The sequence below is a fragment of the Haliotis rubra genome, unplaced genomic scaffold (genome assembly GCF_003918875.1).
Source record: "Haliotis rubra isolate DU_JTF1 unplaced genomic scaffold, ASM391887v1 Scf11, whole genome shotgun sequence".
In the NCBI taxonomy this organism is placed as follows: Eukaryota; Metazoa; Mollusca; class Gastropoda; order Lepetellida; family Haliotidae; genus Haliotis; species Haliotis rubra.
The window spans coordinates 4,413,203-4,438,663 of NW_025765003.1; the positions used below are offsets into that span (position 1 = coordinate 4,413,203).

General features: G+C 37.2%; 1 protein-coding gene across 1 annotated transcript; it reads left to right on the plus strand.

Moving 5' to 3' along the window:
• Nucleotides 1–20: 20 nt before the first annotated feature.
• Nucleotides 21–13,127, plus strand: LOC124285167 (ras-related protein Rab-2). Its single transcript, XM_046721352.1, has 8 exons — nucleotides 21–121; nucleotides 3,593–3,664; nucleotides 4,592–4,659; nucleotides 9,367–9,449; nucleotides 9,958–10,050; nucleotides 10,285–10,396; nucleotides 10,566–10,634; nucleotides 11,129–13,127. Exons 1-8 carry the CDS (start codon nucleotides 76–78, stop codon nucleotides 11,222–11,224), a joined length of 639 nt encoding a protein of 212 aa, XP_046577308.1. The 5' UTR covers nucleotides 21–75; the 3' UTR covers nucleotides 11,225–13,127.
• Nucleotides 13,128–25,461: the final 12,334 nt, after the last annotated feature.

A 25,461-nucleotide genomic window follows, 5' to 3' on the forward strand; every position in this document is an offset into this window, starting at 1 on the left:
AATGTTACTTCCGGTAAATTTGGTGACGTCACGTGGCGTTGACATCATCAACACATTCACTACATTTCGCCCAAGATGTCGTACGCATATTTATTCAAGTATATCATTATAGGGGACACAGGTAAGACTGTTATTCAATCGTAGGTTTCACAACAATATATTAGCTGAAAGGCGTAATGTTTTCCTACATTTTAGCTTCTGTTTGCGTTGTACTGCGTCGATAATATTCTCTACCACAGCATCCATGATCCAAAATGGCGATGTGTAATGTTTTGGTTCACAGTTTCGACATGTGTACTAACTTCCGCATTGCGCTTCATCTTTATGTAATGTCGCTTGATAAACGTTACTGTATTGCTCGTGAAAGTGTTCTGTAATAACCTAGTGAAATGGTTATGTCGTTTCAAGCTCTGAAACCTTTTCCCAAGCAATGCAAATTAGCCGATCATAATGAGATATGGACCAGTCTGCAAACCACAGTTCAGAAAGTGTCATATCGCTACATATGAAAACGAGTCATATGCTAAAAATGGACTATGCCACCGAACATGGTTAATTTCACCTCTCCAATTACACTCGATTGTTCTTACTATTGCTTTAACAATGTGAGCAACGCTGTAGGCCTTTATAAATAGGTATGGACAGGAATATGTGAATCCTTTGTGGTCAGTGGTTTACTGTTTACTGGTGGTCAGTGAACTGTTACAAAGAAGACTGGGTAACTATAAACAAGTTGCTCACCCGCCTGTTGGAAAAGGCTTGATATGAAGCAAGATGTTGTTTTCAAGGATGGTCTAGCAGTTCACGTATCTGTAATGCACATGTATATTCCCAGTTCTGAATGCCTGTGGATTGAAGCAGTCGTGTCAAATATCAATGATTCATTGTCACTTTATAAGGTATATGCAGTAAGAAATGTCTGTTACTCTCTCATCATTACTGCAGGAAAGATAGTCTTCTACTGATCTTCATTGTAACAAAACTGTTCGTTTACACATCTTAAACTGGATCAGGACTATATCATAGAAGGATCTCTGGCTTAGCTTGCATTATGTTCTGATATGCTTAACTCTGCAAAAGGAAGAAAAAATATAGCCTCCAGATTTGTCTTTTTCTCCTTTTTATCATTTCGGTACATGTAAACCTTTGTAAAAAATATAGTAAGTAGGTAGGCAAATATTGTTGTCTGGTATATTGTTTAATATTTGTATTCATGTTAGGGAAGTTCATGTAAGATGGTTATGTGTCGTTCATTACATTTTTCATTGATGTCGAAGAATAATGGTAATAGTTAGTCATTTATGAAACCATTAATGATGTGTACATATAGCATACACGCTATGATGTTTTACAGACATCTGTTGTCAAGTTTTTGCTTTGTTTATTGTTTGATGCCACACTCGGCAATATTCCAGCTATATTGTAGATCTCATTTGTGAACTGTTAGATACAGATGTGATATTGCCCAACAGCTATCCTGGTTGAGCTTACACTATTACTTCTATCTATGTCAATGGGTGTAAGTCACGATATGGCTGAAATATTGCAGGTGTGTCTTAAAATCTTAACTCGCTCACTCAATGGGTGTGCAAATGCCAAGCAGTAATCATTATATCCACTTCAAGTATCTGTTTTTGTGATCAGTTAAGCATTGGGTTGCTTATGGTCATTTATTTAGGCTTATTTTGGCAATTTGTCCTTTAGCAAAACTGATAAAAAAATTCTTCTTTTTGTTGTTGTTAAATTTGGACTGATATCATTACTGTTTTCTTGTTATGCTTTCATGGTTAACTGTTACTATTAGATTATACTTGACATTGACATTTGCTATTACGATGAACAGACACCATTTTGAAAATGTTTATGCTCTCACTTTAAAATAGCTGGTGAGCTATTTACTGAATAAGACCATTCATTCATTCATTCATTCAAAATACACTGGCCATGAAGTATGGAACTAATTTGATCCTTCCATCTTTAATCATTGATAAAACATTGTCTTCACATGTTAGAAAAATCACTTTTTAGGGTTAAAACTATAGATAATCTACAAATTAGAACAATCCATTTGATTTTAATTATAGTTACTGCATGATTATGCTAATCCTTAATGAACCCTCACTTCACCATGATCAATGACATCATGAATGAAGTAACATTTATGATTACACTTTTTCAGTAAAGTACAGATTTTGGTTCTTTTTGGGCTTGAGTCCCACTTGCAGATTTGATCAAGTAGTTATTCTCAATTCTTATGACAATGTCAAGTCCAAAAGTTACTTTTACATTGATTACAAAAGGATTTCATATTCCCATTTGTTGTCTGTAATATTTCATCTTGGGACTCCCTTAGTCTCTACCGCCATTGACAGAGTGTTACGACTAATATGAGTCATGACATTGACAAGGATAGTTTGAATAGTTTTGAAATATGGCCTGTCCAAGGACTGGCTGTCCCAAAAAAGTGACTAAAGGTCGGTCTTACATATTTAATAGACTGTCCTTCACAAAAATAGACCATCAAGGATGGTGGGATGGGCTATATTTTGTACACTGCCCTTAACCAGCAGTCTTAATATTAAACATTGTCAAACAAATACTGTAGAATAATGTGTCACCAAATACTTAGAATGGCATGGCCCCTAGCCTACTAGGATTGAGGATTGCTAGCTTTAAAGTATCCACAAGCAACACTACCTCAGATACTGTCCATAATGTAACTGGATGAGCAAAACAACACATTGTTTGTATTAATTTCATGCTCTCATTCGTGATTTACAATAATCGTTTCACAGCTATTGGAATAGTTATTAAAGAGTCACAATATATGTCATTAGCTCATAAATGATATAATAACACTTTCCATATTTTAAGTAGGTGCACAGAAAAGAAGAACAGCATGAATATTGTAATATATTGGTCAGAATATTGTATGGAAGATGTAGGTGTGATCCATAATGTGATTGATCATGTTTTCATTATAAGGACAGCTGTTTAAAAATGGGCTGGTCTAACCATGTACTGGTTGTGGTTATCTGTTTGTATGGTAAACATGATAATGATATGTATGGTATCATTCAAATGAAATAATGTTTAATCATTTTCATTGTCATACAGAGATATTTTGATAGTTCTGGTGAATTCCTCGTTATACAATATCTCTGAAATATAATGGAATCATTCATATGTATTGTTGTATATATTCATGCTGTTATAACTTATAAAATGTAGATGAGAAAACCAGGATATGATGCTGGTATTAATACATGTGCATGAATTATTATGTATATCACACTTCCTGTTTCTGAAAACTGTGTTCATTGGGTCCTTACACTTACAAAGTATGCCACCATTTTCTTGTATGTATGCTTATTTACAGAATTAGGGCTTACAGCTGGGCATGCTATGAAAGTTTCTTTTGGTTACCAAAAGCAAACATCAGGCACATAGACCATTATTTCTTCTGGGGTATTTAGCATGTTCAGTGATTTGGTTGTTCTGATATTGTGAATATCTTTGCAAGATTTAAAAGACATCACAGTGAAAAAAATGTTTTATTGTTGAATTATTTGTTTTTTTATATTTCTTTTAGGTGTTGGAAAGTCCTGCCTGTTACTGCAGTTCACAGACAAGAGGTTCCAGCCTGTGCATGACTTGACTATAGGTACATAGATCTCAATGTAGATACTTTTCTAGACTTCACTATTCGTTGTCAATTCATTCATGCAGACATTTCTTTCATAAATTCTGCTTTGTCACTTTAGTGTATGTAATGTAGTCAGCCTGTTTTGAAATACAAGCTAAGACATCTCTCATTGGCTGTGTACAATCAACTCATACTGTCTTATTAAAGGAAGATCATGTTCCCAAGTTTCTGTCAAAGTTAGTTAGCTAACTTCTTTCATAACTTGAATGATGGACAAGTGAGTACTTAAATCTTAAGACAGCTTCCACACAATAGTGAGTAAGTGATCTGAGGTGCTACAAGGTGCAGTGTCCTGTCTCACCAAGACTATGTTGTCAGTTATCCTGTTGTGTCAGGTATCCTGTTGTGAAGTCCAACTGGCTGTTCCTTTTGATGATAGAGCATCTCACCTACTACTAGTATCGGTTTTATTGGTTCACTGATGTTAATCTCACCACAGACAGCATTCTGGGAAGAACTGATCCTCGGTAACCTGTGCGTGTCATTGAAAGCAACTTGAATCGTCTGGTCAGACTTGGTGACATTGTTGTCAGCACATCCATGACATGGATCGTTGTTTGTGATATCAGTCAATGGTGGAACTGCCTCTGCTCTGATTATGAACGTGTGATTGTCATTTGGCTCAGATACTGTTTGTGTGACATCAAACAACAAAAGAGACTCATGTATGAACCAATTTCTTGTCTTTTTTATCAGTAATAAAAAATTATGGACATGTAGACAATCTTAAGAATTGCCATTTTGATCCAGGTTGCTGTTAATGTGGCACAACTTCATTTCACAGCAGTGTGATCATGTAGTTTCATTCTCTGCATTGCTTAGGTTAATAATCCAGTGTTTGTTATACATTTGAAGCATATTTCCAAGAATCTTTATATTTTCTAGGTGTTGAATTTGGTGCACGTATGATTACCATCGATGGAAAACAAATCAAATTGCAAATCTGGGATACAGTAAGTATAATGCTTTACATATATAGTTTTCTGTAGTTTCATCAGTCTCATGATTGAAATGTGCTGACCAGAAACATCAGGGCTCGATTTATGTGCAACCTAAGATAAAAACCTAGTTGCAGCAGTCAAATTCCAGTTGCACTGTTTTTTATGCAATTTGTAATATCAGAAACATGCTATTGAATTATTTAGAGGTTTTATTCAGAAGTTTACCCACTCAAAAATTGACTTGCACCTAGTGCAAGTTAGACAAATAACTAGGTTGCATTTTGTAATATTGGGTAGCACCAGTGCAAGTAACAAAGCACTAAATCGAGCCCTGAACATGAAACAGTTAACTGGTCTGTGTTGCGTATGCTTAAGTAAATATAATAAAGACAGATCTGGCGAGAAACAGCTCAGTTTCCTTAACACCCACTGAATGCATATGAGATTTAGCTAAGTCAAATCATGATTGTCAAACACCTGTGAAGATTCGGGTTAGAATTGCTCTTCAATTAACCCATGCTTGTCGTAAGAGGCGACAAACAGGATCGGGTGGTGAGGCTCGCCTACTTGGTTGCCACATGTCATCATATCCCAATTGCTTAGATCCATGCTCCTGCTGTTGATCACTGGATTGTCTGGTCCAGACTCGATTATTTACAGACTGCTGCCATATAGCAGAAATATTGCTGAGTGCAGCGTAAAACTAAACTCACTCATTAAAAATGTATAAATTTGTAAGACTGTAGCTACAATTTGGCTAAATTTATGATACAAACACCAATAATTGCTGCTGTCCCTCTAGACACTCACTGTAAAATTTTGCATTTATGCTCAATCTGTATTCATGAATAATTATTTACAGACTGTTGCTATATAGCTGGAATATTGCTGTGTGCTTTGTTAACAACAAACCAACCAACCATGACTATCAAAACTTACTTGATCAATATTTAAAGAGATCAATTACCAGTATTTAGTGTAAGTTTCTAAACCTCAATGTCATAGTACAGAGAGCGTCAAGAAATAGTTTTTCTCTGTAAGTGTGATCTAAAGTTAACCCTTTACATGAAAAACGTCCGATTTATGGAGTTAACTTTCAATTCATAATTCTCAGTTGGAGGTGAGCCATGTAAATATGCTAAAACAATCACCTTCTGTCTAGTCAATTTTGAGTCACTTGCATACCAGCAAACATGAATTCAAGAATCCCCTTTGTATAAGAACATTGTGCAAATTTGCATAAGTGTCTTTTGAGCTTGCATACAACTGTTTCCTTACACACAGGGGTGTGTGGGGTAGCCTAGAGGTTAAAGCGTACACTCGTCACATCTAAGACATGGTTCAATTCCCCACATGGGGACATGTGGTGCCCACTTCTGGAGTCCCCTGCCATGATATAGCTGGATTATTGCTAAAAGTGTTGTAAAACTAATCTCACTCACTATATAAACTGATCTAATACAGACACCACCTGTATGAACTCAACTTGAAATAAGGCAAAGAGGCATAACATGTAAATGTATTGGTAATGTAACATTATGCACCACATAATGGTCATACGTGAATAGGTGCAAATTACAAGCTGGCATTTTAAACAGAATCATCTGAATACAATTTTTTACACATTGGTACAAAATACCCAGTAAACTGGACTTCAGGCAATAATAAAATATTTATTCCTCAAAGAAAATGTCAGTACCAAATGAGAGGGATTAGATGTGAGCAAATACTCAATGAGGATCACTTGCCATACTATTCTGTCTTGATGCAGTGAAGGTGGATATGACATTGTCCTCAAACATTACAGTAAGAAGTTTATGCATTAAAACTGCCTACTGAGGATGTGGCAATGCAGTTACCTGTGAATGGTTTAGGTGCTTATTTGGTCTTCAGCAGCCATGCTCAGGAACTAAGGTGTTTGCTCTGCTTATCTGATATTTGGACCCAAGGTTGTGTCATGGTATGAACTGTGTCGTGTGTATGTGTATCCTTGGATCAATATTCACACGTCCTCATTGTCAACTTCATCCACAACCTGTCACATCAGCCCAGCTGCTGATTCTAAAACGGCAGACATCTTTCCTGATCATGCAATTCTTATCTTCTCTTTTTGGACATGCTTTGAAATTTCTTTTGGGACGTTTTGAAAATTCTGTGTCCAAGTAGTGGACCTATTTAGTGTATATTCAGTATATGGACATATTTAGTATATATTAAGTATATTAAACATGAGGAGGAGGATTATGTGTTGTGAAGTACTGAAGTGGCAGTAACTGTTACAGCATTTCTCTGTAAGGAAGTAACAAAGCAGAGGAAGCCTTGTGTCATTTTGTCCCACATTGCATCCAAGATTCCCCCATGACTGTTATGGTATTGAATGTCCTGTATTTGACCCAGGATGAAATATATTACAAATTCTATCTTATGATGCTAACTTGAATCCTGACCAATGTGTTGCTATGTACAGAGTTGTGCAAAAAGTATTCGGACACTTGACTTCATTTCCATAGACTTACATGTTATTTCAGTGTAGCATAAATAATTTTCATGAAGTGAGTTTAGGGTGGATCTTTGTTAAATTTGACAGGCAAATTTGAAATCATCTCACATAATTTCAGTTGAATTCTCCGACCACTATTTAACTAATGACACCACATTTATCAGCTTACGTACGGTTCCACAAAGCACAATTGCATAGGCCGCCATGTTAAAGGAGTTCACAGCACTGTACAATTGTTGATTAAATTGTTGCCATTCGATAAATAAGCAACGTAAAATAAAACAGAAATTATGTGATTATAGATACAATGATTCCTCACAAATGTGCAAAATTTGACTTGTATCCTACAAACATTAAATTCAAGAACATTATTTATGCTACTCTAAATTAACATGTAAGTCTATGGAAATTACATCAAGTGTCCGAATACTTTTTGAACGACTCTGTATGTGACAATAAGTTGAATAACATTGTGAAAAACATAATCCAGACATAGCTGAGAAGATGGATAACTGTCAGATTATTTTGGAAATATCTAAGAAATTCCTGTACATGACACTGTGACATCTTTGTAACATTAAAAGGAAATGAGTAGGCATGTCAACCTTGGATAATGCAAATTGCCCCACTTGAATGCTTTCCTATTTCCTGTCAGTGTACCCATTCTTGGGATGACTGTTGAGCAAAAAGGTGCATTGTGTAGAGGTTGTGCAGGAACATATTGCCAATGTTACGTATTATGAGAGGCCTTGAAGATTTTGATAAACTAAGTTCATCATATTTTCTGAGTGTATATTTTATGAGTACCGGTAGGAAGCAAACATTTCCACCAAATTTATGACAAATATTCGCTGGTGAATTTCCTAAGAATAAGACTTGTTACAACTATGACTCACAGTCACAGACATGTTGGTGACTCACTGGAGACAAACCAACATGTGCAACAAGTGTATTCATGGAACATTATGGCTAAGGTGTGTCAAATGATATAAATAGGCATGTCAACGTCAGTTGTGTATAGTAGCACTGATAAGGCGCAGGCATATTGAAATATTACCTAAACTTGAGACTACAGCTGTTTAAAAGGGATTAAAATGAAAAAGTTTTTTTTTTGGTATGAATAATTAGTATTTTCCGATGAAATTTGTGATGTTTCATTGATTTGGTAATTAAGAATTGTAATATTGCAGTGTCTATGTAATAAGACATTATTTGGTCCAGAAGACCTTGTGTTGACAGATGTATTAGGCAGAGTTAAGTGGATCAGATAAAGAGTCCACAGAAATCCCCAAACTTGTCTGGTCCTGGTCCTTTTGGGTATTGATCTACCTTTTCTTGACCAGATTACTGAGAATGTACTTTGATATTGATAGGTCTTTAGGGATTACTGGCTCTGCTGAAGTGCTGATATGATATCATGCACTGCAAGGTCTGTGTTGTCATACTAAGTCATACTTATCTTAGCACAGTAAGCTATGAAATGTAGTTCCAATTTTGTGAGTCTGACAGTCCTGCTATTTGAAATATGATACATAGGTATTAAGTGTATATTAGAGTTGTATCAATCCCCTGCAGACAGGAAAGAAAATGACATCTTTAAATATGCCTGCTATTGACGGATGATGTTTACAATATTTCATTTGAGAAGTGTTTGCAGTTTAAGATCATTCAATTATATTTGTATCATTCAGCATGTTCAAGTAATAATGATAATTTATTTTATTACGTAACACATGGGCGTATCTTAAATTTGACTTCCTTAAATTTTTTAATGTAAATGTAAACAATATTGACTGAGATTGTTAATACAATATGTGAAATAGATTAACAACATAAGATAAGTCCAGATATACAATTAATACTTTTCACAACCAGACACTGTAATGTTTCGTTTTAAATGCACACACCCCTCTACACAGCTTGTGTGTGTGTGTTTACAGTATACTCAAGAAAATATGGTAATTGTAATATGAGATGAATACACCCACGTACCATTACAGTAGAAGCCCTCTATTAGAGGACGTGTAAATGATCATAAATTAACTAGCTTCTGTCGTGACCAAATTCTAGTGCCGATATTGAGAGCATGCCGGATTGGAGGGCTGCTGGTTTAGAGTCTAAATGTGTGTGTGTGTCATAATGAGCCTTTTTCTGTAAAATATGTTCTTTTCAGAGACTAGTTGTTAGTCTAAGCATTTTTGTTTTTTGTATTTTTCCAGGCTGGTCAAGAATCCTTCCGGTCCATTACAAGATCTTACTACAGAGGTGCAGCTGGTGCATTGTTAGTCTACGACATCACCAGGTATTGAACAGTTTACACTGTTTCCTTGGGGTCGCTGCTGTTGGCATAGATCTATGTCAGTAGTACTCTGATAGATCGCCTTTTATTATTAGTAGGTAGATCTATGTTTGGGTACCAGGATGGACATGCATACTTACAAAGGTCTCAGACTTTCAGTGATTTGGGTACATCTATCGTGTTAGCTGTCATGGATGGCTACAATTAGTTTTGCCATTTTTTAACATTAGGCATGTTAGCAGATTACGTTAACCTGACAATTTGCGATTAGTACTTCAAAAAAAATTAAATTTAAAAGGATTTCAGTGAATGACAAGATTTTCTGTTGAAAATTTTAGTGTTCATTTGGCAACCAAAAACAGGAAATTTAGCCATGATATAATAACGGTAATATTCTTAGAAACATGCACATATCTGTATTTTGGGTGCCCAACTGAACGCAGTATTTGGGTCACTTCTTGTGATAAATGTTTTAGACAGTATTATATGGTGTTTTGCCCTCTCTTTACAGACGTGATACGTTTAACCACTTGACCACATGGTTGGAAGATGCCAGACAACACTCCAACTCCAATATGGTCATCATGTTGATAGGAAACAAAAGGTAATCAATCTGTTCTGCTTGTTTTAGTAAACTTAAAACGTTTAAAAATAATCAGATTTATTTCAATGCAGCCATTTAAATTATTTCACTCTCTGGGCACATTGTAGATATTCACAGTCGGAAAGCTGGATTGAATCTCTTGATTTTTCCACATCATGTCCACACAAGTTCATACTTAGAATGTTGGGTTCATTATTCCTGTATGTTATAATTGGTCATGTCTGTACATTCCAGTGACCTTGAAGCAAGGCGAGAGGTAAAGAAGGAGGAAGGTGAAGCATTTGCCCGGGAACATGGCCTCATCTTCATGGAAACATCTGCCAAGACAGCTGCCAATGTAGAAGAAGTGAGTGCATTTCACATTACAATTTGTGTAACAGTTGAATTTTAATCTAAATTGTGTATTGATTTTTGAAGATGAAAAATTAATTACAAAGCTTGAGAAATGAAGTTTTAAAAAATATTCTTTAGGCTATGTTTGTTCAGCTCATACAATTCCAATTTGTCTTTTTCAGGCTTTCATCAACACAGCGAAGGAAATCTACCAGAAAATCCAAGATGGTGTCTTCGATATTAATAATGAGGTAATTGTCCTGTAATATTACAATCATGCTATTTCTCTTACAAGACAAAGATCTATGCAAATCAATCCAAGTAGATGTTTTTTCCACTGTTGATTTTTGAAAGTCACCCCTGAAAAGTATCCATGCTGCAGCTGCACGTTTTAATGGTTTGATTAAAGGCACAATTACACACATTTTGGACAATATTTTGGCCTGTATTATATATTGGTGCATACACTCTCAGTTTTGTTTCCTATTGATGCAATAAAAGACTTATCTCTTACGACATGACTGAAATCGATAATTAAAACTTTGCATTCATTCATTCAAACTTTTTAATTTAATATTGTAAACTAAATACATAAAAAAATGGAATAAGTTATATGGTAGCTTCACTGAGGGCTGATAGTTAGTATTATTGAGAGAAATGCATTATTTATTTTTAAAGAAGTGTGGTGTGAAATAATGCCTTTTAATTTGATACATTTCAAATGGACTGAATTATTCACTTGCAGGCAAATGGTATCAAGATTGGCCCCCAGCACTCACCGACCAACCAAAGTATGCCCTCCAGTGGCGGAGGTGGGGGACAGGGAGGTGGATGCTGCTGAGGAGGCTGCAGCACACAACACATGGACAAAGCTGATTGCCGAACGAGTATATTTAAGAAAGGGAGACAACACCCTATCATTGAGTCACCATGGGATGGTTGAATCTTCGATAATTGTAAAATATTTCTGTATGTCTGAGCCTGTAAAATATATATAGACAACTTTCGTGTTATGCATTTCTTTTAAAAGTATAACTTGTTTCATGTTTCATTCTGTCATGAATATAGACTCAGGTGTTGTTAGTGACACCTGGCATGTTACTGTCGTTTTTATTTGTTTTGAAGGACACTGCTTGGTGTTTTCACAAGTTTTTGTAACTCATTTGTAAGTCTTTCATTGCTAACATTGTTTTCTGTACCTCTTTTAGTTCGATGGTTTTATCATCTCCGATCTCTTGAACCTATAAGCAAACATCTTCATGACAATACTGACACGTACTCATCATTGTCATAACATTTCAAATATTAATTAGAATTGATTTGAGAATTCCAAGTTCAAGTATTTTTAACACTTTTGAAATCTTGTTATTTTCATTGACAAAGGGTAGCAGCTCTTGTAATGGCACTGGCAGACTTTCTATAGATATCTGTAACCTAAGAAGATATTATGGTGTTTGTAATACATGCACAAATTGTAATCATGTCATTGTTGTAAGGGCATTCTTCTGAAACAGTTGTCTGTTGAACTAAAACTGGTTGTATTTATTGGAGAAAATCATTCAACATGAGACACACTTTCAACGTCAATTCTGATGGTGGATATCTTTGTACTGTCAGTGTATTTGTCTTTCTTAAATATCTTCAAAGGGGAAAACTTTTTAAAGAGTTGTATCAGTTCTCATGTGCATGCCCTGTATGTTTAAGATTATTTTTCTGCAATGTGGTTGTAACACTCCCAGTGTTGTGACGTCACAGCAATGGAAGTATGTCACTGTAACACTCTTTGTGTATATGCTTTGTCTATTTGCTGTACAGAATGCTTCAAGCATGTAGAATACAATGCATTCCAATATCAGCTGAGCGATCATGGAAGATGTATTTAGAACATGTATACCACAATTTATCAAGTCACCGTCAAGGAACTTTGTCAACTGCTGAGGATGGAAACAAAAGTGTTTTTTCAAATGCAACTGTTCACCTTGGTGTAAATTAATGTTCTATCACCGTTAACTAGTTTCAGTATGTGACATGCACACTGGTGGTAGTACCTCAAGTTTTGGACCTGCTTGATCTATGATGTTAGGATCAAAGTCTCTAACTGAAAGCAACTAACTTTGCAAAGTTTTTAATCATCTTTTTGTTAATGATAGAGATAAATTTATTGACTATTTATTACATGAAATCCTTAACAGTGCTAATATTGATGTGCCAGTGGATACCTTAATCTTCCTAACTGTTCGTTCTCGGCAAGCTTTAAGCCTATGTAAACAAACACTTTGCTCTCAATATGGTCCTCTTCTCTTCAGGCCTTTACTTAACTATTGTCTCATCAAAGGAAGAAATGTGGTTTGTAGAAAATATTTCAAATCTTTGATATTTTGACTTTTTGGGTTATTAGCATGCCATTAAGAATTTCGTATTAGTCCAAACTTTTCTAAGGACTATTAAATAATGTTTAACAAGGGTTGTGAGAATGGTTAAAGATTGCAAGGCCTGAAAGGAAAAACAGTTCCACCTTAACATATATTCTTTGTAGATCTGTAGGAAATGGAGATCACTGCAATATTTATTGTCCTGTATTCCTGTAATTTACTGATAATTATTGTATGTTGACGTTGACTGTGTGATTGCACCGAGACTGACAACATCTGTGAGTAGGCAGGGATGGGAGATAACTCTGTGTCCTCCAAACCTGGTAGGTGGTGCACTATGTTGTGAAGGCAATAAAGGGTGTCCTTGGTGAATTCATTGTTTTGTGTCATCTTTCTTTTATTGAAGTAAGGTTAGTAATATGAACTTGATGGGGTGATATGAACTTACTGGAAAGTATTTTTATGGAACATGTGATGTGAGTTTTGAAGGAGTTTGAGTATTCTACACAATGTTCAGTTTCGTCAAATGATTTATGAACATGATGTGGCTTGTTTAAAGTCATGGAACTGGCATTATGTCTGACATTAATCCAGCCATTTAGCGCCGCCTTCACCAGATAATGTATGTGTTCACCCTGGGCTCTGATGAATGTCAAGGCACATTACCCATGTGGGTTTCACTAAAGTGCTAATCCTCTAAGACCTGCATCACTTCAGATTTTCTTGTCATATCAAGCTCCAGTGTGATATACCTATTACAGGTGTTGTTAAAGCAAACTCACTAATGTGAACACATTGCACTCAGCCAAAGTTGGCCTCATGAGCTAGCCAGAAACCTTTCATCGGGCCTTAGGTTTCTTCTAGGTTTGTTAGCATCATACCTGTGCTTGTGGGTGTTGTTACCCTAGTGGTAAACTGAGACGTGCATCAATTTGGGATATCCTCTCACATTATGGGGGCGGTGGGGTAGCCTAGTGGTTAAGGCGTTCGCTCGTCACGCCGAAGACCCGGGTTCGATTCCCCACATGGGTACAATGTGTTAAGCCCATTTCTGGTGTCCCCCGCCGTGATATTGCTAGAATATTGCTAAAAGCGGCGTAAAACCAAACTCACTCACTCACTCTCACATTATGCTGCAACGCTACGGTATAAGGGGAGCACTGTTGAAACTGTTTAATGCAGCTCAACTGCTCACTCACCAGTGTTGGTGTATTTACCTAACAAAAACTCAACTACAGCAGAATTGTGACTCATCCGAGTAACATAGCAGTATAGTAAAATGAGGTGTCCTGGTAGGCCTGCACACAGAATCTACTTCCTGGCCCTTGTTCTACAAAGTGATCTTGGTCACAGGGGCTTGTAACGCTAAAAACTGCCATCAAAGTATGTACTGTCACTAATGGGGCCTTATCACTATATCCTTTTATATATAGTGATAAGACCCCGTTAGTGACAGTACAGACCTTGATGGCAGTTTTTAGCGTTACAAGCCCCTGTGATCTTGGTGCTATGATGGTTTTAAGGTAATGTTAAAGTATGGCATTACGGTCACCTTAGCATTAAAATGGCCCTGGTGGAACAGGGCCCTGATTTACTCCTTACTGCTGGCTCAAAGTCCAATAGAATTATATGTGCTTAGTACGGGAGATGTCTCTCTAAGACATACAGGCGGGTGTAATCCTTACTTGCCAGAACACTACAACTGGGGCACCTGTGGTGTTGCACATCATTAGTACAGTGGGCTCCAAGGTGGCAGTCCACTTCCTCACCATTTCATATTTCAAGGGCATTTTCCTGATATGTCATCAACAATGTTTCATATTTTCTGTAATTTGAGGAGCTTGGTTGATTGAAGGCTCAGCCCAAACCTGGCTGTCATGTTTGGTTGGATCTTTTATTGGTCCTTGGTAGGGCTGTGCAATATTAACGGTACAGTATCTCGTGATACGATTATCACGATATGGTTCAGATTCTGCAATATATTGGGTCATCCAGAGTTAGCTCCTTTGAATTATCTGCCCTTGTTTTCCATAGCAACAAAATGTGCTCTAAAAGTGCCAAATATTCTAACAAATGTTTTGAGGGTTTAAATGGTTTCATTAGAATATGGAAGAATAAGGAAGGCATAATCTTATGGACAAATTCTACATTTAAATCGATTTTGGTTGATACTTTGTTGCGACATAACTGGAATAATTCAAATATTAAGATGTGGCATATAGCCTAGCAGCTTAAATTAAGTATTAAATCACCATGCAGCTAATGTTACCGAAATGTGACAGGGACATTGTCAACAGTCAACAAAGACTGAGAAGAGAGTTACCATACTTCTTGGAGGATTCTGTTTTTGTCAAACATAAAAGTGCCTGTTTGGAACTGGAATCAATGTTTGGAGTTTTAATATCATGTTTAATTATCTCATTTCATCAAATCATTACCAGTGGACTTGCAACACCTGTAGTGAGTGAGTTTGGTTTTATGCTGTGTTTAGCAATATCACTGGGGGGACACCAGAAATGGGCATCACACATTGTACCCATGTGGGGAATCGAACCCTGATATTGGGCGTGACGAGCCAGTGCTTTAATCACAAGGCTACCCCACCAACACATGTAAAGACGCTTCTTGAAGTAAGACATTTATAGTGACCCCTACTGAGATTTGCAACATGTCTTGATGTCCCCATTGCAGTAAGATACAGTGATTCTTAACAGGATTTGCAAGTTCTACAGAAAGAGACTGACTGCTTTTAAGCAATATTCCAGCAATATCACGGCGGGGGACACCAGAAATGGGCTTCACACATTGTGCCCATATGGGGAAGCGAACCCGGGGCTTCGGCGTGACGAGCCAACGGTTTAACCACTAGGCTACCCCACCGCCCCTACAGAAAGAGATCCCTGATGGAGTACACAACACATAGTGGCCCTTAATGGGATTGTCACCATTCGGAGATTTGTGTTAAAGATCACATATACTCTAGGGGGGTACAAATACATAAATCACTAACTGGCATCGCTATAAATGAAACCCCGTCATTAAAACTACTCACTTCGGTCTTTAATTAACTTAAATCGACCTTTTTGACAACAGTGCACAATTCTCACCCGCGAACGAAATTTCAACCAATCAGAGCGGGGCGTCTCTGTGACGTCATATGAGGAATAGATATGAGGGCCGATGCAGAATTCATCTACATTTCAAGGGGTAAATTATCTTGTTTACAGGATTGTATAAACCTGAAATCGTGACAACTGTTGTGGAAAATGAAAGCTATATGTTCTCACAATCTACTGTCATTTAATTTTGTCTCCTGCTTTGCCTAGTTTCCGAGTTACAACTTGATTTCATAGACGATTCTGTCAAAATCGCTTGGTGTCGTTAGGCCTTATTTGTATAATGACTGATCCAAATTGATCCTATTTCTGTGTTTTTTTTACCTCGATATTTAATCATGTCATGTAAAAATATGTTTGTATTCTCAAAACAGTGTCGGCCCATAATGTTTCACATGCAATACAGCAATTAATACTCCCTTGTTGTAACCCGTGTTAGGTGGTATAAACCTACACATGTTATTTGTCATCATTCACTTGATGGTCAGTTAATGAATTTATAACAGGTATAATTAGTGGTAACACACTTAGATTACCCGACAAAGGTTCCCATTTGGCATTTCTTGTGTCTGGAGTAAATATTCAACATTATAAACATCGATCAAAGGATTAACCGATAACACGCTGATTGATTAATTTACTTTTATCTTACACAGCGGATTTGTCAAAAGGTAGTGTTTATGTATGTAGATTTATTAATCTATACTGAATACACTCTGTCGTGTCGGTGTCTGCGTAAAAAACAACGTCCTTCTTTCAAAGGATTAACCGGCAATACATTGATTGATTGCCCATTATTGGCTAACTAAATTACTGTTTTTAAAGAAAGGCGGACATTATGCAATTAGTTGCCGGGTGTGCTATCTTGGGTGACCAATGAGACTATACACCAATGTGAATTACCTGAAAAGATTTATCACTTTTTCGTATATTAAACTGTTAAAAGACACATCACTTGGAACAGCTGCAGATGAATGGCATATCACTCGTTTTTATGGATATTGATGGATACATTCCTCGAACAAAGTAATAGCCTGACATTGTTCCTATAACTTTAATCTGTTTTAATTTTAATATTTGCATTTTGTTTTTATTCATTTGTCGTAGCATTCAACAGAATCATTGTTTTCGCCGTGAAGTGAAATGAGACAAACAACATACACTAGGGTGTGTGTGAGAATTATGATTCACATTGGCAAACTATAAAATGTCTAGATATTACAGTTCTGTTATAAATTCACTATAAGTATCAGCAGATCGTCTGCTTTTTATTTAGTTTCAAAAATGCATACAAGTATGATAATAAACTAATTAGGATTATAAGACCAAATATAAAGACGTACATTGACTAGTATCTACATACTGGTGAGTGCACGTTAACCACGTGAATGTAGCAAGAAATTTATCGCGCAGTATTGTCACTTCGACCCCCACCTCGCTTCCGTGGAAGAAATCGTTATGTTATAAGTTGTGTCATGCAAAATCCTTTTGGTTATGATTCCAATACATATTTAACTACGAGTAGAAAGTAGTTTTGATTTTCTAACTTGATGAAAACAACCCATAATCCCATTAATTCTAACAGACTTTAGCCCGTCACTTTACGATTTTCAAAAAAGGCGGCGCCCTGTCGCGAACATCCGCCAGTCTGAGGATAAATGCTATTTAGGTTTGTTTTCACGGAGTTACAAAATCAAACTGGTAGTAACTATGTTTTTACTGACCAATAGGATTTTGCATGTAGGGCGGAAATATGTATTGAGAAATTGATACCCGAGTTTCAATGGTCATTTAACAAACTTTCAGCACAGCAGAGGAATGCACCCCTGCTCTCTGATCCGCCTATGTAGCTTATAACATAACAATTTCTCTCGTGGCAGCGAGGTGGGTGTCAACATAATACTACTTACAATATTATTGTTACTTCGACCACAACCTCGCTTCCCAGGAAGAAATCGTTATGTTACAAGTCGTGTCATGGAAAATCTTTATGGTCATCAATCATATACATATTTTACTACAACTTGTAAGTAGTTTTGATTCTTTAACTTCCGTGAAGCGATCTGAACACAAGTAAGATGTCGTTTCACTTTCAGGCTTCCACAACGCTCGCTTCGCACTCACAAACATAACCGATTTAGCACGAACTGCGGGGTCCTGTGGAAATCTGTGCATGGTGACACCATCGCCCGGCCCCTAGGAGCAATTGACGACAAAGCAACGATTCGGCATGTCGTCGTTGATGTCGAGAAGTCATCAAAATGATGAGCGTGCTACACACTTTCTATACAACTAACTGAAAATCGTTCCTCATATGACGTCACTGCAGTGCTCTGGCGACAGAGTTAGGTAACCTGTCTGTGGTTTCGTTGGCGTGCGAGAGTGAAGCAGGCGACTTTTTGGCAACTTTTAATCGCTCGGTATTAATTAACCACAAGTTTTTTTAAGAATGAATTTGGTGTTCCGCATAAGTCTAACCACAAATCTTTCATATGTAATAGTTAAAAGAGTACAAAAAAACAAAGTTTATTTGTTCTTTAAAGTAAGCTACACATGGGATGACCCTAGATGGGACTTTGTGTTGAGATCCCACCTGAAGTAAGCAATACAAATAGTGACCTTGAATGGAACACAAGAAGAGATGTTGGAGTAGCTATGACTTTCTGACCCATTGTAGGACTGGCAACGTGTACAGAATGGTGTAAGCTACATACATGAGACCCCAAAATGAACTTGGAACACATGTAGCAGAGATCCCCACTGGAGTTGGCTACACACATAGGAACCCCTACTGGGACTAGTGTCTACAGTAGAAATACCTCATGGTTCCTCTAAACTGCACTTACATTGTTCCCTCACAGGACACCTAACACGTGTACATCCCTATTGAGGCTATACATGTAAAGACCCCTAAAGTGACTGGCAACACATGCAGAGATCCCAATGGAGCAAGCTACACATAATAGTGACCTCTAAAGGGACTATCAAGCTACACATATACTGACCTCTAAAGGGACTATCAAGCTACACATATACTGACCTCTAAAGGGACTATCAAGCTACACATATACTGACCTCTAAAGGGACTATCAAGCTACACATATAGTGACCTCTAAAGGGACTATCAAGCTACACATATAGTTACCCCTAAAGGGACTATCAAGCTACACATATAGTGACCTCTAAAGGGACTATCAAGCTACACATATAGTGACCTCTAAAGGGACTATCAAGCTACACATATAGTGACCTCTAAAGGGACTATCAAGCTAATCATATAGTGACCTCTAAAGGGACTATCAAGCTACACATATACTGACCTCTAAAGGGACTATCAAGCTACACATATACTGACCTCTAAAGGGACTATCAAGCTACACATATACTGACCTCTAAAGGGACTATCAAGCTACACATATAGTTACCCTAAAGGGACTATCAAGCTACACATATGGTGACCTCTAAAGGGACTATCAAGCTACACATGTAGTGACCTCTTAAGGGACTATCAAGCTAATCATATAGTGACCTCTAAAGGGACTATCAAGCTAATCATATAGTGACCTCTAAAGGGACTATCAAGCTACACATATAGTGACCTCTAAAGGGACTATCAAGCTACACATATAGTGACCTCTAAAGGGACTATCAAGTTACACATATAGTGACCTCTAAAGGGACTATCAAGTTACACATATAGTGACCTATAAGTGTACCATCAAGCTACACATATAGTTACCTCTAAAAGGACTATCAAGCTACACATATACTGACCTCTAAAGGGACTATCAAGCTACACATATACTGACCTCTAAAGGGACTATCAAGCTACACATATACTGACCTCTAAAGGGACTATCAAGCAACACATATAGTTACCCTAAAGGGACTATCAAGCTACACATATGGTGACCTCAAAAGGGACTATCAAGCTACACATGTAGTGACCTCTTAAGGGACTATCAAGCAAATCGTATTGTGACCTCTTAAGGGACTATCAAGCTACACATATAGTCACCTCTAAAGGGACTATCAAGCTACACATATAGTGACCTCTAAAGAAACCATCAAGCTACACATATAGTTACCCCTAAAGGTACTATCAAGTTACACATATAGTGACCTCTAAAGGGACTATCAAGTTACACATATAGTGACCTATAAGTGTACCATCAAGCTACACATATAGTTACCTCTAAAAGGACTATCAAGCTACACATATAGTGACCTCTAAAGGGACTATCAATCTACACACATATTGACCTCTAAAGGGACTATCAAGCTAATCATATAGTGACAGCTAAAGGGACTGGAAACACATGTAGAGAACTGCGCTGGAGTAAGCTACACATATAGTGACCTCTAAAATGACTGTCAAGCTACACATATAGTGACCTCTAAGTGGACAATCAAGCTACACATATAGTTACCCCTAAAGGGACTATCAAGCTACACATATAGTGACCTCTAAAGGGACTATCAAGCTACACATATAGTGACCTCTAAAGGGACTATCAAGCTAATCATATAGTGACATCTAAAGGGACTATCAAGCTACACATGCAGTGACCTCTTAAGGGACTATCAAGCTACACATATAGTATCCTCTAAAGGGACTATCAAGCTAATCATATAGTGACCTCTAAAGGGACTATCAAGCTAATCATATAGTGACCTCTAAAGGGACTATCAAGCTAATCATATAGTGACCTCTAAAGGGACTATCAAGCTACACATATAGTGACCTCTAAAGGGACTATCAAGCTAATCATATAGTGACCTCTAAAGGGACTATCAAGCTAAACATATAGTATCCTCTAAAGTCACTATCAAGATAATCATATAGTTACCCCAAAAAGGACTATCAAGCTACACATATAGCGACATCTAAAGGGACAATCAAGCTACACATATAGTTACCCCAAAAGGGACTATCAAGCTACACATATAGTGACCTCTAAAGGGACTATCAAGCTAATCATATAGTGACCTCTAAAGGGACTATCAAGCTAAACATATAGTATCCTCTAAAGGGACTATCAAGATAATCATATAGTGACCTCTAAAGGGACTATCAAGCTACACATATAGTGACATCTAAAGGGACTATCAAGCTACACATATAGTTACCCCAAAAGGGACTATCAAGCTACACATGTAGTGACCTCTTAAGGGACTATCAAGCTACACATATAGTATCCTCTAAAGGGACTATCAAGGTAATCATATAGTGACCTCTAAAGGGACTATCAAGCTAATCATATAGTGACATCTAAAGGGACTATCAAGCTAATCATATAGTGACTTCTAAAGGGACTATCAAGTTAATCATATAGTGACCTCTAAAGGGACTATCAAGCTACACATATAGTGACCTCTAAAGGGACTATCAAGCTACACATATAGTGACCTCTAAAGGGACTATCAAGCTAATCATATAGTGACCTCTAAAGGGACTATCAAGCTACACATATAGTGACCTCTAAAGGGACTATCAAGCTAATCATATAGTGACATCTAAAGGGACTAAAGGGACTATCAAGCTACACATATAGTGACCTCTAAAGGGACTATCAAGCTAATCATATAGTGACCTCTAAAGGGACTATCAAGCTAATCATATAGTGACCTCTAAAGGGACTATCAAGCTAATCATATAGTGACCTCTAAAGGGACTATCAAGCTACACATATAGTGACATCTAAAGGGACTATCAAGCTACACATATAGTGACCTCTAAAGGGACTATCAATCTACACATATAGTGACCTCTAAAGGGACTATCAAGCTAATCATATAGTGACATCTAAAGGGACTGGAAACACATGTAGAGAACTTCGCTGGAGTAAGCTACACATATAGTGACCTCTAAAATGACTATCAAGCTACACATATAGTGACCTCTAAGTGGACCATCAAGCTACACATATAGTTACCCCTAAAGGGACTATCAAGCTACACATATAGTGACCTCTAAAGGGACTATCAATCTACACATATAGTGACCTCTAAAGGGACTATCAAGCTAATCATATAGTGACATCTAAAGGGACTATCAAGCTACACATATAGTGACCTCTAAAGGGACTATCAAGCTACACATATAGTGACCTCTAAAGGGACTATCAAACTAATCATATAGTGACCTCTAAAGGGACTATCAAGCTAATCATATAGTGACCTCTAAAGGGACTATCAAGCTAATCATATAGTGACCTCTAAAGGGACTATCAAGCTACACATATAGTGACCTCTAAAGGGACTATCAAGCTAATCATATAGTGACCTCTAAAGGGACTATCAAGCTAAACATATAGTAGTGACCTCTAAAGTCACTATCAAGCTAACATATAGTTACCCCAAAAAGGACTATCAAGCTACACATATAGTGACATCTAAAGGGACAATCAAGCTACACATATAGTTACCCCAAAAGGGACTATCAAGCTACACATATAGTGACCTCTAAAGGGACTATCAAGCTACACATATAGTGACCTCTAAAGGGACTATCAAGCTACACATATAGTGACCTCTAAAGGGACTATCAAGCTAACATAATCATATAGTTACTCTAAAAGGACTATCAAGCTACACATATAGTGACCTCTAAAGGACTATCAAGCTAACACATATATAGTGACCTCTAAAGGGACTATCAAGCTACACATGTAGTGACCTCTAAAGGGACTATCAAGCTACACATATAGTGACCTCTAAAGGGACTATCAAGCTAATCATATAGTGACCTCTAAAGGGACTATCAAGCTAATCATATAGTGACCTCTAAAGGGACTATCAAGCTAATCATATAGTGACCTCTAAAGGGACTATCAAGCTACACATATAGTGACCTCTAAAGGGACTATCAAGTTAATCATATAGTGACCTCTAAAGGGACTATCAAGCTACACATATAGTGACCTCTAAAGGGACTATCAAGCTACACATATAGTGACCTCTAAAGGGACTATCAAGCTACACATATAGTGACCTCTCTAAAGGGACTATCAAGCTACACATATAGTGACCTCTAAAGGACTATCAAGCTACACATATAGTGACCTCTAAAGGGACTATCAAGCTACACATATAGTGACCTCCTAAAGGGACTATCAAGCTACACATATAGTGACCTCTAAAGGGACTATCAAGCTACACATATAGTGACCTCTAAAGGGACTATCAAGCTACACATATAGTGACCTCTAAAAGGGACTCAATCATAGTGCTAAAGGGATATCAAGTGACCTCTAAAGGGACTATCAAGCTAATCATATAGTGACCTCTAAAGGGACTATCAAGCTAATCATATAGTGACCTCTAAAGGGACTATCAAGCTAATCATATAGTGACCTCTAAAGGGACTTTCAAGCTAATCATATGGTGACATCTTAAGGGACTGGCAACCAATGTAGAGAGCTTCGCTGGAGTAAGCTACACATATAGTGACCTCTAAAATGACTATCAAGCAACACTTATAGTGACCTCTAAGTGGACCATCAAGCTACACATATAGTTACCCCTAAAGGGACTTTCAAGCTACACATATAGTGACCTCTAAAGGGACTATCAAGCTAATCATATAGTGACCTCTAAAGGGACTATCAAGCTACACATATAGTGACATCTAAAGGGACTATCAAGCTACACATATAGTTACCACAAAAGGGACTATCAAGCTACACATATAGTGACATCTTAAGGGACTGGCAACCAATGTAGAGAACTTCGCTGGAGTAAGCTACACATATAGTGACCTCTAAAATGACTATCAAGCAACACTTATAGTAGACCTCTAAGTGGACTATCAAGCTACACATATAGTGACCTCTAAAGGGACTATCAAGCTAATCATATAGTGACCTCTAAAGGGACTATCAAGCTAATCATATAGTGACAGCTAAAGGGACTGGAAACACATGTAGAGAACTGCGCTGGAGTAAGCTACACATATAGTGACTTCTAAAATGACTATCAAGCTACACATATAGTGACCTCTAAGTGGACCATCAAGCTACACATATAGTTACCTATGAAGGGACTATCAAGCTACACATATAGTGACCTCTAAAGGGAATATCAAACTAATCATATAGTGACCTCTAAAAGGGACTATCAAGCTACACATATAGTGACCTCTAAAGGGACTATCAAGCTACACATATAGTGACCTCTAAAGGGACTATCAAGCTACACATATAGTGACCTCTAAAGGGACTATCAAGCTAATCATATAGTGACCTCTAAAGGGACTATCAAGCTAATCATATAGTGACCTCTAAAGGGACTATCAAGCTACACATATAGTGACCTCTAAAGGGACTATCAAGCTGCACATATACTGACCTCTAAAGGGACTATCAAGCTAATCATATAGAATCCTCTAAAGGGACTATCAAGCTATTCATATATTGACGTCTAAAGGCACTATCAAGCTAATCATATAGTTACCCCAAAAGGGACTATCAAGCTACACATATAGTGACCTCTAAAGGGACTATCAAGCTACACATATAGTGACCTCTAAAGGGACTATTAAGTTAATCATATAGTGACCTCTAAAGGGACTATCAAGCTAATCATATAGTGACCTAAGCTAAATATAGTGACTATAAAGGGAATCATATACACATATAGTGACCTCTAAAGGGACTATCAAGCTACACATATAGTGACCTCTAAAGGGACTATCAACTATCACATAGTAGTGACCTCTTAAAGGGACTATCAAGCTACACATATAGTGACCTCTAAAGGGACTATCAAGCTAATCATATAGTGACCTCTAAAGGACTATCAAGCTAATCATATAGTGACCTCTAAAGGACCTCTAAAGGGACTATCAAGCTAATCATATAGTGACCTCTAAAGACTATCAAGCTAATCATATAGTGACTATAAAGGACTAATACACATATAGTGACCCCTAAAGGGACTATCAAGCTACACATATAGTGACCTCTTAAGGGACTATCAAGCTAACATATAGTGACCTCTAAAGGGACTATCAAGCTAATCATATAGTGACCTCTAAAGGGACTATCAAGCTAATCATATAGTGACCTCTAAAGGGACTATCAAGCTAATCATATGGTGACATCTTAAGGGACTGGCAACCAATGTAGAGAACTTCGATTGAGTAAGCTACACATATAGTGACCTCTAAAATGACTATCAAGCAACACTTATAGTGACCTCTAAGTGGACTATCAAGCTACACATATAGTGACCTCTAAAGGGACTATCAAGCTAATCATATAGTGACCTCTAAAGGGACTATCAAGCTAATCATATAGTGACAGCTAAAGGGACTCGAAACACATGTAGAGAACTGCGCTGGAGTAAGCTACACATATAGTTACTTCTAAAATGACTATCAAGCTACACATATAGTGACCTCTGAGTGGACCATCAAGCTACACATATAGTTACCCATGAAGGGACTATCAAGCTACACATATAGTGACCTCTAAAGGGACTATCAATCTACACATATAGTGACCTCTAAAGGCACTATCAAGCTAATCATATAGTGACCTCAAAAGGGACTATCAAGCTACACATGTAGTGACCTCTTAAGGGACTAT